Source organism: Notolabrus celidotus, chromosome 6, assembly GCF_009762535.1.
Source record: "Notolabrus celidotus isolate fNotCel1 chromosome 6, fNotCel1.pri, whole genome shotgun sequence".
NCBI lineage: Eukaryota > Metazoa > Chordata > Actinopteri > Labriformes > Labridae > Notolabrus > Notolabrus celidotus.
The window spans coordinates 18,970,813-18,996,776 of NC_048277.1; the positions used below are offsets into that span (position 1 = coordinate 18,970,813).

At 41.9% G+C, this 25,964-nt stretch overlaps 1 protein-coding gene across 1 annotated transcript; it reads right to left on the reverse strand.

Moving 5' to 3' along the window:
• Nucleotides 1-5,162: 5,162 nt before the first annotated feature.
• On the reverse strand, nucleotides 5,163-25,964 carry LOC117814372 (hepatocyte growth factor). Its single transcript, XM_034685658.1, has 18 exons — nucleotides 25,820-25,964; nucleotides 23,977-24,136; nucleotides 23,614-23,726; nucleotides 22,878-22,992; nucleotides 20,986-21,134; nucleotides 18,205-18,325; nucleotides 16,990-17,108; nucleotides 14,524-14,689; nucleotides 14,289-14,422; nucleotides 13,351-13,444; nucleotides 12,047-12,168; nucleotides 9,791-9,820; nucleotides 9,140-9,245; nucleotides 8,632-8,706; nucleotides 8,230-8,379; nucleotides 8,019-8,128; nucleotides 7,432-7,574; nucleotides 5,163-6,932 (listed from the first exon to the last, which is right to left on the reverse strand). The coding sequence occupies exons 1-18, from the start codon at nucleotides 25,866-25,868 to the stop codon at nucleotides 6,753-6,755; spliced, it is 2,136 nt and encodes a 711-aa protein (XP_034541549.1). The 5' UTR covers nucleotides 25,869-25,964; the 3' UTR covers nucleotides 5,163-6,752.

Below are 25,964 nucleotides of genomic sequence, written 5' to 3' on the forward strand. Positions count from 1 at the left end.
GCCTGTCTGTCTGTCTGTCTGTCTGTAGTCTGTCTGTCTGTCTGTCTGTCTCTCAGTCTGCTGTGCCGCCTCCCAGGGCCCTGATTGAATAACTAATGATTAATATCAACAGAGCCACTGCCACAGAGGCTGATTTACTGCACCCATTGATCCAGACCTTGAGATGTCATGAAAAAAATACACAGATTGAACTCCAGGCAAGGCTTCTTGAGGCTGAATTATCTGAGGTTGACAACCCAAATTCTGTGTGCATTTGGTAAAAAAAAGATGCTGCCCAGGATAAAACTTTAAATCTCTCTTTCAGCACTTTAAATATTCCTCTTATTTAACCAAGTGTGTGGGGAAAAGTAAAGCCTTAGTCTAGGATTTTTGTAGCCACACCAGGTTGCTACCCAGTATGATTAAAATGTCAGTTTGTTGGCCCATGAGACGCTTTATTTGAACTGTTTGGGATTAAGTGCTTTACTGCAGGGTGTTTGCAAAGCATTTGCTGAGCAAAGAGCATTTTACTCCTGTTTTTTTTTCTGCCAGATTTTTTTTTCCACATCAAAAGAAAAAAAAGGGGGGGGGGGGGGCAAGGTGGTGTTCTTATAAGATCCATCAAAACTAGGACAGAGTGTTGAGTTGTGGTAAAAGCAGAAATTGGATTTCCAAATGAATTTAAAACAGAGTTTGGCAAGCTGGGTCAAATCTGGCTGTATAATTGGAAAGCAAGCTGCTACAGTATTGAAAAATGTCCGCCAACAATCATGATGGAAGCTTAATGTTCTTGACGATGTCCAATTTTTGTAGACAAATTATTATTTCTTCCTTGTATAATTTACTCCTACTTGTCTTTCTTGTCTCTTACTGTCCATTTATTCTCTCTGCCTGTCTCACAGGAAACCTTGACTGCACTGGTGGATAAAATATTAAGTGTGTGTCCACAGTGAATATATCCAACGGTTGTTGACACACACTGTTCATTTAATCCCAACAGCCCAACCACAATGATTCAACTTCAGGAAACTGGAGTAAAAAAAGGACTTTTCACACTGCAGAGTACCTTTCTTTTTTAAGAAATATCTTGACATCTTTGCTCGTCGTTGTTTTAAAATTTCAGTTGCCTAGCGATTCTGTCAGAGAAAAGACCAGCAAATATGGTCAGCAAATTTAAAAGATTAAATCTCCTGCAGTGGTTGTTTTAGGACATCAGTCTGTGACAGCCCAAGTAAAATTAAGAAGTCAGCTGTGATTATGATAATGTCCAACACTCACATGCAGCAGTGGTAAAAAAAAAAAAAAAAAGCCTCAAAGGTTTGTGAAATAACCTCTCCCTAAATTATTGGACCAGCTCATTTAACATCTTCCATTTTACAGACAACAGTGACAAGTGTGGCCACAATTGAAGATGACTTCATAAAAAAATAAAAAAAGATTTATTTCTAAACTTGTGATTTCTATTGTTCTTTAGTTACTATTATTAATACAAATCCCTGCATGCCCTCCCCCCCCCCAATACCTGGCTGACCTCCTCCACCAACACACTCCATCCCAGAACCTACGTCCTTCAGACCTTGGTCTCCTCTCCATCCCCCAGACTAAGCTGCAGACTTTTGTAGACAGAACCTTCAGTGTGGCAGCCCCTATACTGTGGAACTCTCTCCCTCCTGACATCTGCAGCGCCCCAACCCTGGACAGTTTTAAAACAGCAGTCATAACGCACCTTTTCCTCAAGGCTTTTCCCCATTAGACAGTGTTGAAACAACATAAAGTTGGCTTGTGGAGCACGGCTAACGTTAGCAGTGCGAACATCACCAGCCTTCGATAGCCCTTTCAGTTTAACATCCATATGCCTGTTCTTGTTATGAATTGATTACGCATGAGCTACAACTCCAGCCATTGGCTGGTTCCTGTACTACAGCTGAGACACATCGTATGACCAGCATTTTGGGCATTTTTGGCAAACTTTTAGTTGACAAAGCGTGCACATCTCTAGTTGGAGTTGGCATTAAAAGTCATATTTAAGGCAGTCTACCAAATTCAGCTCCATCACTGACTCTGTGACTGTTTTGAGCAGCACAACTTCCTGAGGGTACTTTCTGTCTCCTCAGCTGTTGAATGAACCACTTATTTTTCCAGCAGATACTAAGTTTATCATTCTGCTGTTTGGTGCTGGAGCAGCGTGGAGCTTTTTTTCGCTGAAAGCAGCTTCCTGCTGCATCTGGAAACAAGGTTAAATAGAGTGGTGGGAGTGAGCCAAAACATTCAAATGTGCCTCTGCAAACCCAGACATTAGGCTGAGTTTCTAAAATCATCTCTTTAAAGCGAAGGGTAACTGCAGGTAACTGGAGGATCACACCTTGGACATTCAAGTTAGCCACTCCATCCTTTATTTTTAGGTTGAAAATAAACAAAGAGAGCACCTTCAAGAGAAAGGAAAAACTTCAAAAACAATCCTCAAACACAAATGAACAAAAACAGGCTATTAATGTTGCTGATTAAGCACCTTAGAAATTTACGATTCCGTTACTTGCACTTAAAAGTTTAATAATAATTCAACACTCCAGCTGAAATGAGCTCATTTCACCACATCCAACTAATGATGATTTGCTGCCTATTTTCCTCTAAAGTTCTGTAGCAGCACGTCTCACCTCCTGCATGAGCATTCCAACAATGAGACGTTAGTCAGGCACTTATAGTCAGCCACTCAATATCTAGCACTCCATAAGTTTATTGAACACTTTGTTTGGCTTGGGCAGTTAATTTCATGAGCATTGTGCTCATACTGTGTATGCTGCATATAGATTGCTCTACCTCTTTCTTCTGACTCACAATTTCTTGAAAGCTCAATGAAATCTCATTCTGTAAGCTGGTAGACAAACAGTCTGCAAATGCATTTAAAGTTCCGTCAAAAAATAGATACTCATTAAGTCTGTTAATAGCATGATTGTGTCTGAAATGCCAATATATTACTACTCTCTTTGTTAAACCTTCTTCTGGTTTACTGTAAAGTGAGAGTCATATTGATGGTAAAATAAGGGAGAGTAATGGTGTGTCAGGTATCTCAGATGGAACTCTGATACGATAAGGATACAATTGAAGACTTAAGTATCATCCACATACACTTCCTTCTGCCTGTACTAACTATAAAGATGACACTTGAAAACATTCATACAACCCAGAGAGAGAGAGAGAAAGAGAGAGAGAGAGATGGGGTCCTTCAAACTAAAGAGTCCACAGAGGGGAGAAAGTGCCTAAAAGGAGTTTAAATGACATTACAAAGACAACCCAATTAGATTATGAAAGATATTCTTAACTAAGTCTGAGTCAATGATCTGTAATGGGAGTCCTGTGGCTTATAAAAGCCTTTCTCTGAAATAATCAGTCTCTCACTCTGACTCATTCTCCCCCTGTCTCCGAACCAGTCGCCTCCTCTCTCACTAAGATACACACGTATAACACACATACACACACACACACACACACACATACAGACACGGACATACAGAGGCATTGAGACGCCACCAGTCGGGCTTAGATCTCTGCGTGCAATCTGCAGCCGACTGTGGCGACATGTGAGAGTTCCCTCCGACTTTGTTTGAATTTCAATGGACAGCCAGCAGGAGATTTAGCTTGAAATTTATCAGGAAATGCCACATTTATTCATGACACCATCTCAGTCTGAATCCATTCGTACACCCGTACATGCACAGCAGTTCTTGGGTACAAGCTGTACTTGTCCCCTATAGGAAAAAGCAATTCAGATCCTGCCGCTTTTTACTCCGTCTTTCGTCGCATTACAGCTCTGCAAATTATCTTTTCCTCTCAATTTTGTTTTCGCTAAATCGGCCAGTAGCTGTGTTAATAAGCGGTGTGACACATATATGACTTTTTTGGTAATTGAGTATTTTTCATAATTACAGCAAACTTCAAATCTTAATTTTCAGATTCAGCAATTTGTACCAGATTTAAAACAGGCCATTTTAGCAACAACAGTAACTCAATCAATACAGAGCTTCTTAGTTTCAGAATGAATGTGCATTTTTAGTCTGTTTTTTGTTTCTCTTTCATTCTTACAAACACTCACGCACATACGCACTCAGAAGTATAAGCACACACACTTTCTCACTAGCATGAACAGCCCTGACACAAGCTCTCTGCATCCTTAGCCTCATGCATGTTGTAGATCTTACTGTACTAGTAATCTGCACATTGTGCGTGTGTGTGTGTGTGTGTGTGTGAATGTGAATGTGGATGTGAATGTGAATGTAAATGTGTCCATCCTCTTGTTTACGTCCACACTTCCTGTCTTTCTGTCCATCCAGCTGACCTGCAGATGAAAGCAAACTTCTTACACTTCATATCCCTTTGATGCCTCTACAGTAGCTGCTATCATAGAGTGCTCTGTATGTGTGTGTGTGTGTGTGTGTGTGTGTGTGTGTGTGTGTGCGTGTGCGTGTGCGTGTGCGTGTGTGTGTACTGTATAGGCGTGTGTTGTGTCAGCATCAGCTGACAAAGTGTGCCTGGAGAAACAGAAAATGTCGACCCCTGTGTATTTCCTGCTTGCTCCATAAGTTCCTTAATACGGCATCAATGGAATCACAATTAATCTGCAGCTCTCAGTGTTTTCCAGCACACTTTGACACGCACTCTCTCTGTTTCTCAATCAACCCTTAGCCCACACTCATGAACCAACTCACACACACATACAGTCCTGCCCTCCACATATCGGTTACATTGCATGTGTTAAACTCTGAATAGGCCACCAGGAGATCATTCTGTTGAAGTATTTGATTGAATACAGCTACAAGGCTAAAATGTGTGGTGTGTGGAGGTGTGTGCGTCTCTGTGCATGTAACTGGATGAGACTGGGACATTAGTGTGTGTGTGTGTGTGTGTGTGTGTGTGTGTGTGTGTGTGTGTGTGTGTGTGTGTGTGTGTTTGCGTGTGCGTGTGTGCGTGCATGTGTGAGTGTGTGTGTGTGTCTCATCATAGTCTATGTGCTGCTGTGGTGCCATCTTCTGGTCGGGAAGCAAAACAGCCTTGATTTAATTTCTAAAGCTGGCACAAGGACTGGCTGAGTATTCACAGCTATTTAAAATGCATTAAAAAAGTTGACATTTAAAATATTAAATTAATATCACACTTGTAGATTAAAAAAAACATTTAATATAGTGACAAACATCATAAAACATTTAAAATAACTACTGAAACTGGGTTTAACATTTAGCATATAGGATAAGATGGCATTAAAGTTATGATAAATGTACATGATACAGAGGCATAAGACATTACTGTACAACCTGTAGAATATAGCAGCTTGCAGCATCCTTCAGTGCTCACACATAAGCAGATACACACAGACACACACAGATTATCACTCCTACAAACACAATGCTGTTATAATAAAAAAGCCTTCCCAAACATTTACACCACCAAAGGAGATGTGCTAATTTATCTGGAGGCCCATTCAGTCATCTTAGTGGAGCAGCCATTACAGACAATGCAGTTACAGAGTCGGTCTCTTCTTTTCCTCCACAAAGTTTGAAGTGACAGACTTTGTGACGCTGATAGCCAGAGTGGATTGGAACTGGAGGTCCGCCAAGGTCTGAGTGTGGGGAGAGGATAATTCATTCAGCTCTGGCTTCATCACACACACACACACACACACACACACACACACACACACACACACACACACACACACACACTCCTGCAGTTGTCTTTTATGCATACAGACACTGCTGCAGAACAATGTACAAAAACAAAATGCAAACACAAACACACTCATTATATACCAGAGCATGAGTTTGAGGACATAGTCAGGTTTCAATTGTTAAATTTCCTGCTTCTTTTATCAAATCCTATAAGGCCCTACTAGCTATAAATCCCTTTCATATGCACTGAATGCAAAACAATATTATCATTTCAAACAGTCAGTGGCTTTGAAATACTAAAAGTGGAGTTTATGTTTCCACTGCTGAAACAGAAACCTGACTGAATGTTGAAATGTAGATTACACGCTGTACATCATTAATCTGACCAACATGACATTCACGTCTCTAGTCATAGATCTATAAGACCCAAATCAGCTTAAGAGTGTCACAAACACACTCATTAAAATACTTTTTACAATAAGGACCACTTCATCAAAGCCCCTTGAGATACTTAAGAGTTCCACTCTAAGTACCACTGGATAGTTTTCTAAGTGGCCCATTGATGTACTCTACAGAGGGAGCTGCTGAACCACTTCACTTTGGTGTTCAAAAACGTTCAAGTAATGCCAGGAATCAAGAGTATTCACATGCACACATACCACTTGGGTGAATTTGCTACCAAAAGAAAACTGTAAAAAAAAAAAATGGATGAAATGGAATGTTTGTTTGCCTGGTTTGCTCCCAACTTGACCAAATACATCTCTCTCTTTGTTAATGTTACATTCAACGTTTACAGGGTCCCTTCTTTTACCATTTGCTACTTCAACAGTTCAATTCCCATGTGTAAGATATGAACTGTATAACTTTTACTCCTCATAATTACCATCAATGACTCAGGCTCAGAGTGGTATCTGGTTATGACCTGGTTGATTCTTCCATCACAGTGTTTCCTCGCCCATCGTCTTTAAGAGGGGCTTCCTTTGTTCAGATTCATATCGATCCGTAAGCTGTGTAGGTATGAACAACATAGAAACCAGGTGTCCTGAGTGCACTGCTAGATTTACAGACGGTTCGTTCAGTCACTGGAGGCTGCTCTTTTTCCTCTTTGAGTCACTAGATGATCTCTGGGTTGGGATAATGTCTGAAGACCTTGTAGATCCACTGCGTGTAGAAGGGCACGTTGATGAAGATACCAGGCTGGTTGGCCCGAGCACAGCCTCTGCCATGGACACTGACACCCACAATAACCCTGATGTCTCCGTCCTGACACACCAGAGGGCCTCCGTAATCCCTCTGCAAAAGGAAAAACAGGCAGCATATTTTTCTCAGTGCATGGCTATCACGAGTGTTTACATTTAAAGAAAGCACTTTTATTGCTCTCAGTGACAAGCAGCATCGCCACTATTTGCGAACATGGACAGCTTTCTTCTAAAGCTAGAAACCACAAACGCAAGGCTTTGATCGCTGATGAAATGTGGTGCAACAGTCTCCAGCTGCTCTATTTTCTACACACTGAATACTAAGCCTGCAGATTCAAAGAACATGTGTTGGAGATGTGAATCAAACTGAGCTTTGAATGTTGAACCAAGGCGCTAATACTCTCATATATTCACCCTGGGAACAATTATTTGATCTAAAGGTCTAAAGCCTTGTTCTTATTTACCAACAAGGACTGCACCATGTGAATCCTAAGTTTGGAGTTTTTATATAAAGCACTTTAACACTTATTTAGCCTCCTGTCTGAATGCTAACACACTTCACCATGAAGAGGATGTGAAAAGTAACAGTTTACCTCACACACTCCCTCGTTCCTATTGCCTCCTGCACAGATCTTGGTGTTGGTGATATGGATGTTGCCTCTGTGCATCTCTCTACACCTCTCATTATTGACGATGGGAAGGTTGACCGCCTTTAATAAGTCTTCATGGCCGGTGCCTTGAAAACAGAAAGGTTTCACTTTATTGCATCTGTTTTTTTTTCAATACAATACCATACAATTGGCGTCATTTGTGCTACAGAAATCGTCTATTTTTGGCATGATTTGATTTCAAGAGCAAGGGGAGAGTCTAAATGGTTTATCATGGCATATTATAACTTATATTAGAAATATCAATCTCTGGTGCATATCAAGCCACACAGCAAGAAGCCAGGACCTGCGGTTAGAAAGCACACCTTAGATATACAGCAAGCAATAATTTAGGGGGACTGAGTTACAATATACATTGCATTTCCACCTCATGTAATTTTAAGGAATAATATGGAGATTAATCCAGGACTGCTGCAGGAGAAATCCAATATAAAAGTATAATACATCACAAACCTGGAGGGAAGGTAAGAATACAACATCTGTAGTGAGTGTAGAATATTGAATATCATCACCTTTGGTTTCTCCCCAGCCGTACATTTTACACATTGTTCCTTCCGGGATGGAGCACCCAGCCACAGGCAGCTGAACTGTATGAACTGTATTGTCTGCTTGAAGGGCTGGCCTGGTGAATTTTAATGAGCACAGTAAGTAAAAATCATTAACATCAAAAATGCACACAAACATACATTAGTGAAGCTGTGAGAGTAATTTCCAGGTACTTACTTGGACAGTCTTATGAGGGCCAAACTGGAGCCCTCTGGGCCACATATCACATGAGCTATACTGACTTCCTGTCTCTGAGACCAGTCAGGAGCACCCTCTCGAATATCTGAGACTCCCAGCCACACCCGATACTCGCTGAGGTCTGGAACACTGGACAGGCACAAGACAAGAGGTAATGCTCAATAAACTATTCCACTCTTATTTCTCTCTACAGACTCAGCCTGAGCCGAGCCGACAGTAGAAATCAGAATCAGTTAGGGACTAAAGCTTGAATAAAGAGTGGAAAAACATATCAACTGAAAACATAAATCTGAAATCTAATACGCTACGGGTATAAAAGAACATAAAGTTTTAAGCAAAGGGAAATAGATGACATTAACAGACAGTGAGTAATGGAGTTACCATGAGGAGAAGCACTGTCTGTCAGTGAGCACCCAATCCTCTCGTATTAGAGAACCTCCACACCAGTGCACCGACCTAAAGAGACAACAAAACCAAGAAATTACACATTGTTTGTTCCATGAAGACTTATAAAGTACTATGACTGAACCTTGTAAACATGAGATGACAGACATACAGAGATGCTATGACATCCTTACTTTACAAGTCTGTGGAACCATATCACACACCTTGATCACATTTTACATTTTGATTCTATGATGCCCAATTACTGTTTGGCTACTAGTGTAGAATAAAAAAGTGCAACAAATTCTGCTTAAACTTTTGCATGCATAGGCTATTTAGCACAGTGGCAGTCCTCTGAAACAGCAGAGGAATCCCTCACTTCAAGAAAAATGACAAGAAAAGAAAATTCCCCTGAAATGTCATAAGAATTCAAGTCAAGTCGGTCCGAGTGTTCTTCTTCAATAGAGGAGAAAAAATGTGTAGAATAATGAATGCACCACCGTACCCTTTCTGTATGCTGACCATCCAGCTGCCATCAGATATGCGCACTGGACCTCCTCCAACAATCCTGATTCTTTTATGGATAAAACACCCCACAGAGGAGAACTCACCTGGAAATGCACACACACAAAAACACAGACATGTTTTTCAATGTAACATTTACAACAGCATATATTTAATACAAGACTTTCATAGGCAGAGTTATACTGAGTTTAATGGTGTGTTAAAGTTTACACACACACACACACACAATACAAGAGGAGCTTGATCTGCCTAATGATCCGCCATAATTGTCTTTACTGTATATAAAACATAACCGCATAACCAGATATACTGATGAGGCTATTCATTAAGGTGGTTATAGAGAGAGTTTATAAATCACATGGGTGTTGTTTGAGCTCTTCATGTAGAGTGATGAAGGAGTTTACACCCTGCACTTGAGTTATTGTAGACACATTCATACACACCTCTTCTATATACATAAACATACACAAAAAAAATATACTCCCTCAACAAAATATTGTACTGCATCATGTACCATACTACCAACTAATCAGGCTGTGAAGACACCACAGCCTGCAGGCTTAAAAATACAGATCGGCAACTGAGCCATTTGCAAACACAGACAAGCAGACCAGCTGACAGAAACACTCACCCAGTGGAATGGTATTCTGTGAAGCATCACCTGCAGAGATAAGGGGGAGATAAAAAAGAAAAAGGGTTGGGCATTTTTTACAGATCAGGATTATATGCAACCTCACACTTCGGCATAATTTTAATGGCTAACAAACTATTTTCAAAATAACCAAAAGTACTCTTCAGGTTCTAGGCTAGCTTTTCCAATCATTTCCATACAAACTGAAAAACAATTAGCTGACTGTTATAATTAGGAATTGTTCTGTAATCTCTGCTGCGGTGGGCCCCGGATTGCCAGAGCTGAGACGGAGCTAGTGGAAGCACACACATTGACTATAATTGAAACCTATTTGAATGTTCAGTTTGATGTAATCAATAACAAAAAAGCTGGCTATTGTATTAACTTGATCACGGATTGAGATGTTAAGTAATTCGCCCTACTAGGAGGTTGTACTGTTACTGTACCAAAGCATCATCCAACCCATGATCCTCTACTGTTCCCCCTGCTACTACAACATGCTAACTGTCTCCAACAAAAACAAACTCATACGCACCACAAACACTGCCACCAAAATCATCCGCCTCCCCACACCCAACAGAGCCATCATACGCAGAACACGCACCATAACACTGGACCCCATACACCCCCTCTACTCAGTCTTCACACCACTCCCATCTGGTCGCAGATACAGATCCCGATACTGTAGGCGAGCCCGGTTTGGCAAAAGCTTTGTCCCGTCAGCCATAGCACTGCTAAATGAAATGCACATGTAATGTGTCCAGTGTGTTTATATGTGTCCGGTGTGCATATATGTGTCTGGTGTGCATATATGTGTCTGGTGTGCATATATGTGTCCTACGTGTTCATATGTGTCTGGTGTGTTTATATGTGTCCGGTGTGTTTATATGTGTCTGGTGTGCATATATGTGTCTGGTGTGCATATATGTGTTCGGTGTGCATATATGTGTCCTACGTGTTCATATCATAGACTGTAAAAAATATGGACGTAGTATCCGTGACGTCACCCATCTGTTTCTGAAGAGCTGTTTTGAGACCAATCGGCTGCGGCAGCCATATTGCTTCTGTCGAGCCAGTGTGACGTAAAGAGGCGGGCTTTGAGCCTCCTAGCCAACAGCTGCAGTGTTCCCACAGGCAGCTGTGCCTCTCATTGGAAGACTGGTAATCTCAATATCTTCGAAATTGCCGAATTAGAAAAAAATTTCACCCCCCTCACAGTGAGAGGACATCGAGAAATTAGCTATTCAGACTACACTCATCTTTTGTACCAGGCTGTAAACATGTTTATTAATGCTGCAAAGATCGCCTTTTCCCCATTCATGTGTATGTGACTTCCGGTACTTCTGGAGCCAGCCTCAAGCGGATCCTCGATGAACTGCAGCTTTTAACACTTCCGCATTGACTCATATTTTTAGACCGGAGGTTGCCGCTTGGTTCATATGTGTCCGGTGTATGTGGGATGATGGATAATGTATGATGAGTATGATGAGTTGGTGGTAATGCCTATTTGAATATCTTCAGGGTGGCACATGACCCCCATGCTTTGTGTTGGGGTGTGTCAACTCACTGTAAATAAGCCCTTACTTAACTCTTCTAAAACACAGCAGCATTGTTTGCAAAATGCAACCTGTGATGGATAGTAAAAGTAGTTTGTAATACACATGCAGATCACTTGTATGGTCTGTTTACAGCTGGTACAAAATGTGTACGCAGTATACATTTTTATTGCCCAGAAAAACTATCAACACCTGTGTGATTTGAAACAAACACAGTTCCAGTAACACACAGAAACAATCAAAGACGTGCAAACACACACACACACACACACACACACACACACACACACACACACACACACACACACACACACACACACACACACACACACACACACACACACACACACACACACTCACACACACACACACACACACACACATTCACAATGCCTCTAGCTCTAGGTCCATGTGGGAATAGTTAGAAGGAGCCCTTTCCTGTCTACCGGATGAGTTGTGAATCTCTTCTGACACACTGACCTGTGAGTGTAGACATATCTACACACTGCAAATACAACATGTGTCTATGTGTGTAAGTGAGACACACCGCTAGAAGAAGTGCAAGCAAATCCACACTAGCTCTGTCTAAGATAAAAACAGTGTGACAAGCTTTCAATTTCACATATTCGCACAGATTTTTTTCCAGTTGTGTCTTTGTGTCTCAATCGCGTGCACTGTCAATGGTATTGCATGCACTCACATGGTTTGACATTGCAGTAGTCCCAGGGAATGGCAGAGTTGTTGGAATAACACCAAGGACCATGTTTGTCCTTATCAGGGTTTCTGCAGTAGTTTCCCTCCAGGCCAGCCATCAGCATGCCACTGAACAAACACACAAGCACAACAGATCCAATAACTTATTTTTTCATCGACATACAGTTAGCTAAAGATAGAGTTTTGGTGGTAAAAAAGTGCCTTTCCCCTCTTTCAGGGAGTGATTTGGCTTCCAATGAAAGAAAGAAGTATTAGTCTGCAATTTATAACTATTAAGTTGAACTAATTTGGTAAGATACGATCTAGACATCCAAACTGCACAGCTGTGTAGGCTCAGTCCCTGTGGACAAGATAAGAAGGTGATCTGCAGAGAATTACTCACTGAGACAGAATACACCCACCTACACTCACATTTCTTGCATGTGCTCATGCAGACATATCCCACACATGAGGAGATTCTCATAAGAATTATAAACCACACATAGAATTCTTTCCCACACTGCGTTCATGGCTGAAAATGTGGATATTGTAAGGGAAAAATGAGACATAGAGTCTTCAAATCTGTGCTTGTGTATGTTGTATTTCTTGCGGCTAGCAAAACAGCCTGCGCTCACTGACTCCCTAACCATGACTTTTGACCCTTGGGCAGGAGCCAAGCAGTGCACTTGATTTGCTTTGAAGTGTTTCTTACAAAGGAGAACTTTGGGGTCAGAGGTGGAGAGTGAAGTGTATATCCCCCAGCCAAGTTATCACTGGGAGTCATTCCTGCTGTGTTAGGTCATCTTCAGGGAAACACTTCTCCAGCAATTAGGAGATGCTAAAGAGGCTAGTCACGGAACCCACAGGAGCAGTTTTCTCCTCTGAGAAACTAGAAGCCCGACTTGATCTGCTAACGACAATAAGACTTAACTGGAGGTCAACAATGGGTCAAGACTCTTCACTATCCACCACATTTCGGGTTCACACACATGGCTGTTGACACATTTCACAAACCACTAAGGCTGTACAAGCATCCAAACTATCTTTCTCCTGTTGAGACCCGTGAAATTGTATGTTTTCTGCTCATTGTCAGTAGTCCCCTTTGATCCCACTCACAATTTAAATACCTCTATCCTATGTTAGACTGTCTGTGATGAGTTACATATGGTAGAGTTGTGTGACATCTTAATCTCTATTCTAGACAGAGGCACTTGTCTGCAGTTTATTGATGGCACTGGCCTGTTTTGTCCATCACAGTGCAGTTTGGGAAAGTTATTAGGTCAGAAAGTAAGAGAGATCCAGTGGGCGGACCTGTTGCTGTGGTCTCTCCAGGGAGCGCAGGGCAGGTTTGATCTAGTCCTTGACTGCTCTCCTTGGTAATTCTCCCCAAAGCCTTCATAGCAGTCTGTATTTGGATAGAAAGAGGAAACAAAATAAGATATGCATTCAAGGCACATAATTCACGTTTTGTGAACCAAAAAAATGAAGCACAATAGGTACTTCTAAATATTATTCATATTAATAACCCTCTGTAGTCTGCATCATTGTGATAATAGTCACGCTTTGCAACTATTGTTGCTTAAAGAACTTAAAAAAGAGATGCAGTCAATCATACACAGATACACTTTGTGTCTGAGCTATTGTGTTTGGATTTTGAATGTGTAGCACTGGGAACACCAAGAAGCTGTCCTTAGAAAAACACATAAATAAGAACTTAAAGCTGTCTGTCACCCTGCATCTCATTTCTATGTGGGAATGTATTCAGTCCTCAAGGGTACACCACAACACGACCACCGAGAGGGTTTACAATCCCAATGCAAGTTCATGTAATCTCAAAGTCATACCCAAGAGATCCCTGGGGAAATTTGCATTTGTGTACTCAGCCATAGATCTGCATCTTTCCCTTCAGAATCTCATGCTACCCCAGAAAGAACCCCATCCAGCACTTATCCTTCCACTCCATCTTTCCCTGTCCAGTAAGACCAGACAGTCTCTGACATTGAGCTGCTGTCAGAGTTCGTTAATGTGAGGCATGCCGGTCAGTCCTTCCCACAGTCTTATAGGGCTACAGTTATCCGCAGGGATGAGGAAACGTGGTAACAAGCCAATGTGTGCGGCTACAGGGTCACATGTGAACTCAGCTGTCTACAAAATATGAAAATGTAGGATATTTCTGTACTTCAGACGAAGAGAAAATCGGCTTTTCCCTCGCAGTTTTGATTGTCATATTAAGCCGATGAGTCCCTCACCGCTGACAGGCTTGTTTTGGGCGCCGCACTGAGGGATGTTGGTGCAGAACATTGTGCGCACTCTTGGGTCTGTAGTGAAGCACCAGGGGAGTTCCTGACCATCTGGATTCCGGCAGTAGTTTTCTCTAAGGTCTCTGGAAATCACAGAGAAAGTTATCCTGTAATCTGCATGGATATAAGTGCATGCAGGTGGGTGAGTGTGTGGATGGCTGTTTTAGGCAGGAGTGTGACTCACTTGCAGGGGTAGGCCTCAGGTATGAATGTGTGGTTATGGGGGTACTGGGAGTCCCAGCGTTGGCATGTCAGTCCAGTGGGCAACAGGTCCACTGTCCCTCTATAACTCTCTCCTCTGCCCTGGTAGCACTCAGTGGTTTCCACTGCATTACTTTTAGGAGGTGTTTCTGTAAAAAAAAAAAAAACAACAACATATAGGGATGTTTGGTTACTAGACATTGATTCAGTTGACTTGCCGCATATGTTCTCACAGAACCTGTGTGAGACCATATGATTTGATTGCAGTTGGCACATTGTTAGTAGTCGGTAAGGCCAAGGATCTCGTGGTATCATGGATGAAACATGAACAATGTTTCAGTATCAAACAACAAAAGCAAGCCTTTTATTCCAACATTTTGTGAGCAAATGCAGCTCTTTTCTCAAACACACCCACTCATTGGCCTTTGAAGCACCTGAAAAACACTAATAAAAACCAGGCTAAGGCATAACATATAAATGGGCATCATGCATTTTAGAGCCAATTTGTGCTGAAGCAAATTGAAGAATCCCTATGCAGGGAAAGGGCGATATGGATTGGTTTTAAGAGATGGCTTATTTTTTTAAACTTTTTAAACCAATGTAGGGAACGAAGAAAACATCAGGCATGATTAAATGTGTGTTCCAATAAGCAATACTCTTAATCTTACCCCATGCTTGTTATTTACTTGTGATTGTATACATTGGGAAACATTTGCTTATTCAAGCTACACATTTGGACAGTAAAAGCAGAGACTCTAATGCACTCCAAACTTGGATGAAATGGATGGAGGGATGTGAGAAACTGGAAGTGTGATCTTCAGAGAGGGTTGGGAGTTGGTGAACTCTATAAGAGCGACTTAAACTTCAAATGAACTGCACTAATGTCTCGATGAACCACATCACATCACAGGTTTTTCCATTCGCCTGCCCACCTATCATATCTTCCTCTCACATATACGGTAATGCACCCGTTTGATTCTGGTATTAAAAATTGGAAGTGTTTGATTTTATCTCCTAAATTTCAACACTCAGTGGTGCAAACTCTGTCACAGTCAATTTGCTTGAATCAGAACTTGACTTGAAATTTCTAGTTTATGCAAACCTGCAATTTGTTTTGAAGTGTTTTCATGAGAGTTGCAAATACTCCCCGCTATCTGCTAACATTTCCAAATATTTATAATCATGAACAGCACAGGATGTAGGAACAACAGTGCCTTTGAGAGATTCATTTTTGTTTGCCACCTGCCTTGCACAGACTGTCTCTCTCTCCAAGTTTGGACCAACGATATAAAGTAGTGAGGCCAAAATAAGAAATAATAGAGGGCCAAAGTTTCATCAGTTCTGCTGTTTATCAATGGTTGCTCATTATGCTTAGATTACTTGAGTTCATTAGCCTGAACCTTGTGCATGACTGTATCCAACCACTGCATGTGTTAAGCAGCAAATTATCAACACTGGAAACCAGACATTTTCCATCAATACAATATGTCTAAAAATAGACACACACTGGTTGTGACAGTGAACAAAACAGCCAGCCTTGACAAAAGAACACTTTGTCTCCCTGTCTCCTGCTCTCCCCTCTCTGCCTTGTTTTGATTAAGACTTACTGGGTCATAAACTTGGTCTGCTCCCAACAAACTCCCATATCAGAGAGAGAGAGAGTGAGAGACAGAGAGGGAGAGAGTGCGGGGTGGGAGACAGTTTTTAGTGGGGGGGGGGGGAAACAGGGGGGGAGCAGTGAATCACAGGGTCCACATGGAGGAGTGCCATCTAGTAAGCATGGTGCCAGGACTGCTGATGATTGTAGCAGACAAACAGGCCAGTCACACACTCAGAAGAGAGAAGCTGAGCCCAACAATAACACCAATGGGCTCTCTGTTTTATGTTCTACAGGACCACAGTGGCTGTCCCAGTGACTCATCACTGATTATAGGTCAGCTAAGTGCATACAGTATCTGATGCTTTACTAGAAGTGTATAGACACGCATACACCTGGCGCTTACACATCAATCACACATTAGAGGTGTAATGAAAGCAATCTGCTTGTAGTGTGTATGACCCCAGTGTTGTGTCTGTGTGTGTAACAGGAGGTTAATGTGGAGCAGTCCCTGAGCCCTGTGCAGTTTGACTCCCGCTCATAAGAGCTGGCATAGAACAATAAACAGCAGGCCAGTGGCATAGGGGGAAAATAAACATTCTGGCTATTAAAGAAGACATAACAGAGAGCCAAACCGAAGGGGGGGACTCTGTGTTGGTGTGTGTGCCCGTGTGTGTATGTGTATTCTATAGCTCTGGCCAATGATTGAGAAAGGAATGGTAGATTTAAGGCAAGGGAAATTGTTCATATAAAAGTAGTCGGTTACATAGGCCTGTACAGAAAGCAGACATACATTTCCACTTATCATGCATGACAAATGCATGTTAAATAAATACACACATGCATGCTTACCACAAACTTTGATGTCGCAGTACTCCCAGGTTGCATCTGGGTCCGTGGTAAAGCACCAGGGTCTGTGACGTCCATTTGGGTTCCTGCAATAGTTGTCGTCCAGGCCTTTGTCAGGATACCTAATACAAAACATGCAATATAGCAATCTTAGAGGCTAAATCTATGTAAAAACAACAGCAAAAATGTAGTATAGCACTTTAGTGCAGTCTATAACATAACTCTAACTTGAAGATAAGTAAAAGTGGCAGATAATACTTAAAGTCTCATCAATCATCCATTCATCTCAATGGAAAAAAATGAAAACTATGCTCATTTTTCTTCTCAATTCTTAAGGGGACAGCCTAGAATTGGAGGATAATTCACCATTGCATGCAACAGAGGCATTAAAAACTGGAGTGGTGCAACAAGGACTCCATCTGTGAATCTGCTCAGCACTCAGGGGAATGAGGGAGATAATAGGCAGCATAACTACAGGTGTTCTACTGTAAGCCAGCCCAAAAGTCCCTCATCCCTCCAGGCCTCCCTCCTCCAGGTGTGCAGCATCAGGCTGTGGGACCCTCTCATTACATTAGTGCTATGAGCAGTCTGGGACCTCGTTCACACAAACACTGGGATGATTAAGGATGTGTTAACGAGTCCCCTCTAATCCAGACCACCTGCTATACTACTGGCTGAAGCACTGTCTTGACACAGGCGCACACACACACACACACATACACAAAGAGATAATGTAGGGAATACTAATGCACACTCAAATATATAGCTACCCTAAAATGGGTATAAGCTTATCTCATGGCTGGATACTGGTCTGCTTTACAATTTAATGAGAGCTTAAAGGAATTTGGGCCAATTAAGTTGGATTGAAAAATGTTCCCAGCAAAGTGCTTCTAAAAACACACAATTACACTCTGGACTGTGAATGCAAACCTTCAGGGAAAGTCTCTAGATCTCTTCATCTTGAGAGTTAGTGCACCACAATCTTGCTTGAAGAACTTGTCATTACATTAAGTGGTCTCATGTTTTTTGCTGTTAAAGTAGATATATCCAGTGTGTGGTCTGGGGAGTGATTTAGCATGCACATTTTAGAGTGATGCAGATGTGCGTGTGTGTGTGTGTGCGTGTGTGCGTGCGTGCGTGCGCGCACGCGCGCGTGCGTGCATGCGTGCGTGTGTGTGTGTGTGTGCGTGCGTGAGTGTGCACGTGAATGTGTTATACCTCTTGGGGTGGTACAGGTGTTTGTGTGGTCCGTCAAGGTCCCAGCGCTGGCATTCCTTTCCACTTTCTGTGTGGTCCATGGGTCCTCTATAATCTTCTCCATTACAAGTCACACACTCAACTACACAGCAATGACACACACACAAACAAACAACAGCTTAGAGAAACAAAAAAAATCAACCAAAAAATCTCATATGCCTGTCTTTCTGTATTATTGACACATTGATTTTACCACTTAACCATGCAGGCAGGACTTTATACTGGGTCTGAAACACATTCAGTTCCTGTCTGGCCTACAGAAACAAACTAGATCATCTGCAAGATATAGGTATGTTTAATGCCTGTCAGCTTTGTCATCAAGGCAGATGACGAAAAAGCAATTTCAGCTTGTAGACTGAAAGAGCCTTTGTTAAAGTTTTCCTCTTAAAGTTTAACATTCTGCAGGTGAAAGGGCCTGTGTCCACTGACAGAGTATTTTTAGCTGGCAGCACCCTCAACTTCAATTTAAGAGTGCTTCTAACCGAAGTTACTGGCACAGGTACTTCCACTTCTTAGAGTGGTGATCTGTAAGTCTGTTCCAAGCAAGCAGCAACCTCCGGTCTCAAACTATGAAGCCCATGCAGAAGTGTTATAAACTGCAATTCATCGACCTGCTTGAGGCTGGCTGCAGAAACACCGGAAAACACATAGACATGAATGGGAAAAAGATGATCTTTGCAGCATTAATAAACATGTTTACATCCTGGTTAAAAAAACGGCTTGGCCCTTCGTAGCTTATCTCTTTGTACGGTGGGTGAATTTTTTTATAACGCAACGGTTCAGAAGATATTAAGATTACGAGTTTTTGCCGAAATAAGGACATGACTGACTTGACTCCCGGTTGGGAACACATAGCTTTGGGCTAGGAGGCTCAAACTCCGCCCCTTTATGGCACACTCTGCCTGGTTGAGTTCCGCATTTCAAATATGGCTGCCGCCGTCGATTGGCTTCAAAACAGCGCTCAGGAACAGATGGGTGACGTCACGGATACGTCCATTATTTACACAGTCTATGGTTCTCAGTTGCTCTGGATGCCTAATATTTGTTCTTAGTCAATGGAATTTAACAAAAAAAAAAATTATTAAAAAAGACAAAAATCATGTAGCATTAGCAGCAGCTCTAGACCTTGAAATTGAATCCTTGAAAAAACCAATGTGGTTAGTTCTCTCCTCCATATGGACCGTTGACATTGTTGTTGACATAATTGATATCGAAGTCCTTCCCCTTCTTGGTTTTGATTGGTCAATAATTTGGCATACTCTAAAAGTTGAACTGTTATCAGCTGAGGGTGCTGTGACCTCAGCAAAAAGACACCAAGGGCATTCTTAAGTTTGGGATGCTGAGCCCTGAATGGACTGGACTGCACTGGTTTTGTTTAGAAAATCAGAGCTGCCTATGCAATAAAACCTTTTAATGGACACAGGCCCTAAAAACAGTTTTAATTGAGAATACTAATATGACAAAATGAAAAGGCATAAGTAGTTAAAGTTCCTCAAAGTTACTTGAAAGCTATGATTAAGGCACATAATGAAAGTAAACCACAACACTTTCAGTATTGTAAGTAAGACGCATAACAAGAGAACACCACTTATGCAACATGTCACAACAAAAGCCTTCATAAAAGATCTCCCCACATTAAATGATACACTTAATGCATGGAAGCAGAGATTATGTGCCACACTAATGAAGCCATGGATCTCTTTGATGTTGAGACGGCACCATTTGCTGTGAGGTGAGTAGCACACAGGGTCTAGTGTAAACAACAGAGAACATGTGGATTAAAACCAGATGTTTGTGAGTCTGCTGTTGTCATGACAGAGCACATTTAATACCACTGGCTGCATGCACAAGTGTGTTCGCCCACAACATGTTTGCGTGTCAGTGTGTGTGTTTTCTATTAGGACTGAGTAATTTCTGGAGAAACCCCTCTGGTTATTTGCTTCGGAATAACTTTCTATCATAATAATAAGTCGGTGCCTGTGTCACAACTAGTGATAACCTAGTGAAACAACATGTGTGAGTCTAAGGACAAGAAGGATTTCCATCATTTCTTATCAAACCACAGCCTGGTTCCTCATTAGCTTGATTCAATGTCATACATGCAAATGAAACAGCCCCTTTGACAGCAAGAAGCCCCAGGGGTTAGATAACGGGCTTCTTATCATCCCCAACTTCGGGAGACATCAGTGCCTGACAGTAATGTAAGTGTGATGTAACAGACAGGCTGAAACACTGCTGGGAAAGTAAATATCAAAGTTTTACTTGAACAGATCCATAAATCAACAGTTTCCTTCTATGTGTGCGACAGGGATGAATGTAACAGCTAACAGTTTATCTGTAAGAAATGACAGGGGATAAATATCCTCCAACATTCTGGCTCCAGCCTCCTTAGGCTCAAACAACTTTACAAACCCTAACCTGATGGAATGAGAGAGGACAGCATAAACTGAACCACACACCTGGAAACAGCTGCAGCTGGCCTCTGCAAATAAAGAAAACCTGTACCTCACACACACACACACACACAAATACACACAGATGTAGAGCAGAGCTCAGTTAAAGCCAGCGTTGCTTCATCCAAAGCACTGTGTGATTGTGTAATTTGCTGCAGCTAATTTCAAACTATCAAGCCTCAGTTGGAGAGGCAATTTACAATTTGAAATGGACATTATTTTTAGATAAACGTCCTCTCAGATGAATACAGACAGGCACATTGTGTCTGTGTGTGTGAGTGTAGCCTACCCTCTGAACACAGTGGGATGCCACACTCCTGGTGTCTGAGCTGTGGACGAGGATCAGTGGTGAAGCACCAGGGGCCGACAGTGGAGTTGTCTGGGTTGCGACAGTAGTTTTCTCGGAGGTCCTTCTTCCTGAATCTCTTGGATGTGAATCTGTCAGAAGCAGAGCTGCAGTTACACAAACAGACACGTGTACCGAGACCGCTTGCCAAATACTTCAGCTAGCATGCAGAGCAACCTCCTTTTGAAAAACACCCAAGGCCACAGTTTGTGTTGTCTTTTATCTCTGGCAGAGTGACGAATCACCTACGCATGTTATGAGAGCTTCTGCTGCTGTTAACTGATGGCTAAAACCTACCTGTCAGTACGACTAGTAAAAATGAACCAGTGTTTGAGAAACTGATGGCAAATCTAACAAATGAAAGTATCAATGACATGATGTTTTCAGTGCAAGAAACCAGGTTAATAACTTGAAGCAATGTTAGTTTTCCATGAGGCAGGTTCTGGATGTCGTGTAAACACTCTGACTCATATCTTCTACATCAGGCCAGCACATGGCTGTAGTTGTCAGTGGGGATGACGGACCTGTAGCGCAGTCTTATTAGTCAAACTGTGTTTTTCCCCATGATGATGAAAAGACAAAGTTCTGAAGTTCATGATCAGTGGAGAGGCTTTAATGACAGGTGAAAAAAATGAGGGCATTAACTGCTCAAAAAAGAGGAGAAACCTTTCTCTGATAAAAATGCAATTTGTTCCAGTGTGTACGTGGGCAAGTATGGGTGAGAGTTTCCCATGCCTGTACACTGACCGTTCAAACATACAAAGCACCTGGGTTTAATTACCTGATCTACAGAGACATTAGTAGCAGTTGATAAAGAAGGTTCAGCTGAGGTACAAAGGTACGATGCCCTGTTTGATTTGTGTTCAGTGACGACACACTACAAAGGCTACAGGGTCATTTAATACCTTTGAGCAGAGAAGAGTGCAGGAGAAAGAAGGAAGATTGTGGTTGAACGGATTTTAAGATCTCAGATGAGGTGCAAGTGTCATGTTTAAGGTTATCTGATTGTTATTAAAAGCTGGGTCATGATGCACCATGTCCTTGTTTTGTTGAAGTTTCTCTAGTGTGCTTTTAATAACATCTTCACAGGACACAGAACAGTACCCTGGGTCTCTTTGTTTTTCAACAAGAAGATAGAAAAAGATAATACTCTTTATTAATTTCAAAGAAAAAGCTTTGAGATCTTTATTCAGAAGTCATGTCTTGTGTTTTCTTTGTAATGGAGCATCTACATTAGCAGGACAAAAGACTTAACACTATTTTAGACATTTTTTTGTAAAGGATACACACAGTTATCTTGTTACTTACCAGGTATTTACCAAAGATTATTTCTAATCCAACCTTTGTTATCCTACAGAAGGCATTGCTTCCCTTCTGTCTTTTGTTTTTTAACTCCATTTAAATCGTTCATTTTTCTACTGGGAGTGAAACTATATCAGACAGGATTCCTGCATACTGAAACAAGAGCTTTATCTGAGGTTTTACATGTGGGATACCCACAGCTTAACCAAAGGCTGCATATTAAATATGATCCTAATCCCGGCGAAACACACACAGACTAATACACACACGCACACCTAGATAAACAGTAGGGCTGCAGCGGGAAATGATCTGTGACTCTGTTAAGCGTTACAATGAGGTCAGCTCTGATGAATGACTGCTCCCAGGAGCCTAATCAACCCCTAATATATCATACTCATATACACGTACACACACAGGGAGGCTAGCCCCTAGCTACTAGCTAATTGCATCACAAACATGCCCAAGCTTACATTAAGAGGCAGCTTCAACGCAACTTTGTTTGACATGTGTTAAAAAGTACATCAAGTTCTTACTTGTGTTCGTGAGGGAAAGGAGAGGCCCACGCCTGGCACAGGATCCCGCTCACCGTCACCGACCTCTGCCCCCTGTAGCTCTGACCTGTACCCACAATGCACTCCTGAACATAGTCTGAAAAAGAGAGGAAGAGAGAGAGGAAGAGGAGAGACAAAATGTCAGTAAAAAATGTGTGAGTGGGATGAGCGAAGGACTTGTGTGAAATGTTGTCTACGCATAGCCAGGACGGGTGATGGAGAAAACAGACAGACAGGGATGTTCAGCTCTAATACTGAGCTTAACAAGGACAAGACAAAGCCAAAAGAAAAAATCTGTTTTTCTAATCTTCTGCAAAACATTTGGATCTAGTCAAAGAGGCTGCACAGCTTGCATGTTCAGAGTTGTGGTCAGTCAGTGTGGAGAGGGGTGGGGGTTTCTAGCGTTTAAACAAACACCACGTAATGACAGAAAATGGGCCATAATGTGGGGCGACACAGTAAACACGACAAATGTCCTTGCCCTTCCTTGCCTTCCTGTTGAGGGATGCTGTCATTACAAGGCTACAATCACACTGAGAACAGGCATTTTTAGAGACATAAAACCCTTGTATGTCCTTAAAACAAACAAGTAGTTTGCTAAAGTCTTATTGCTGACTGGAAGTGAGACCATGTGGGGACATTTTTCAGAAGAGTGACATGGGGAGACATCACTTTAGTGTCATTTGACAGAGAAAAAAGGCGGAACAATAAAGGGCACCTTTCTTTTGATAGAGTTGGGAGTTGAAGTCCTGCTGGCTCTGAGCTCCTGGTGAGTTCCTGTCGAACGACAGCCACTGGCATTTCCTGTTTTTATGATCATAGAGGAATGCTCTAGATAATAAGAAGGAAGATAGGATAGCGGGAAAGTGAAGTACATAATGGTCAGTTTTCTTTCAGTGCCTTGAAGTAACCCCCCCCCCCCCCAGGTATGCTAAGCATTAAGTGACCAGCTGAACCAAACAGTGCATTTTACCTTCAAAAGCTTAATTATAGTGACGAACTAGATAACCTCCAATTCACTCTTTGTGCGCCGACACTCTTAGAGCGTAATAGAGAGAAACAATGCAGGTGACAGACGTACCTGCAGGTGAAGGGGAGTCTTTTGTTGCGGCTGCAGGCTTTGGCACATTTGGCCATGCTCAGCTTCCTGCTTTTGGTCAGAAGGGAGGAATCAGGGGTCACCACAACCAGTCGTATGCCATTGGTCTTCTGGTAGTCCTGGAGTGCATTTCTCTTGGCCTCTGAAACATCATTACATCACACGTCTATGAACATTCAGTAAATTGTATAGTGGACAAATAAAGCTGACAGTCATGTGCATATAGTGTTATCCAAACATAGGTGACAGTCAGAGGGATTAGTTTGGGTCACATCAGCTGCTCAGCTAAGATGAAAAATATACAGGAAAAATTAAAGGACCAGTCCAATTTGTTTTTCCTCAAAACAACAGCAGGCCTATTCCAGTGTCTTTTGAACTTCAACAAAGGCCATGCCTCTTAATTTTTTCCAGAGCTGTACATCCTTGGATAAATTTACATGCATTATGATTATTTTATTTCATATTGCTGTTTATATCTTCCATTCTTTTGATTTGACAGGAACTAAATTGAATTGTATTTGTTGTGTATCATTCAAGTTTTACGACAATGTTCACTATTATTGAAACAATACCCCCTAAAACTCTTGTCTATGGTTTGGAAAGCAGTCTAAATATTCTGCTAATGAGCTCAGTTAGACTGAGAACACTCAGGAACAGCATAACAATGTGTAAATTAGTCCCCTTTAACTGTCATTAATCTGCAGCACCTAATGGGATGCACAGTCATTCATCACTGCACCCAGTGTAACCTAGACACACACACACACACACACACACACACGCACACACACGCAAACACACATATAGAGGGCAATCAGTGCTGTGAATGTCAGTTTGAACATGCCCTCTGCAGAGTCAGAGCCAGGTAGACATTTACATTTAGACAGTAAACTAAGGCCTTCTCTACCACCTCCTCCTCCTCATTTATCCTCCTCTTACTGATTTCAACTCGGCCTTTATGCACTTCAGCCGATTCAAGGGCTTTTATCAACAAAAAAACTCCACCACATGGTGAGTCTGATAGAAGGGTTCCTGGAAAGCTGTCGTTTCTAGGAACCATTGCAGCAACAAGAACAAGTCACTGTACATCAGAACTGCTAATGCAGATTCAGCATTCGAGTGAAGGGAGGATCTGAGAGCAAGTTGCTGATCTCAGAGGACCAGAGGTGTCATAACTGTCCGATCTCCAACTTGAGTTGACCGGCTCGGCAGTTTTCTTGAGTGCCTGTAGATGCAATGTGCCGCAAAATCGCGCTCTAGGACCACAGGATGGCCGAACTTGAATTGGGTATTAATATGGGTCACATTTTGAGACAGTGAGCAATCAGTCTATTCCATTTTTTGTCATGTTTCGTCATCTCGTGATCAATTCAAATAGGCCTACATGTCGTAATACGTGCCTCTGCAGCGTAATGCGCTCTGGCACAGACATGAATGCAATAGTGAGAACAATTGAGATAAAAAAAAGTACTGGCTGTCAAACAAAGTCATCGTTTGTCATACCATTGGCTGATCATTTCTTGAGAAATGTTCTTACAACTGTGTTCTATCACTATGGATCCACTAAATAACACTATCTGATTTGAGTAAGAGGCGAAATTCAAATGATTTTCTTTAAGATGGTAAACATAACGTCCTGCTTGCCTTGAACACTGACGATCGCCACATTGCATAAAACAGAGTGTAATAAAGTTACATTGATGAAGCCTCTCCTCACTTCTGTTAGACTGTGTTGTTTTTCGTTCAGCAGCAGCTCCAGCGCGCGTGCAGCCCGTCACAGAGCAATACGCGCAGTTCTACAAAGGGTTTTTTGGCCAAAACTTACCAGAACAAGCAATGACGAAGAGAGGGAAAAGAAGAGTGTAAATCCACATGGCAGCGTCTCTTCACGATAGTTTCAAATCAAACTGGACTGTCTGTTCGCTGATCTGTCGGACTGCGATGCAGGAGATGTTGCTTTCACCACTGCG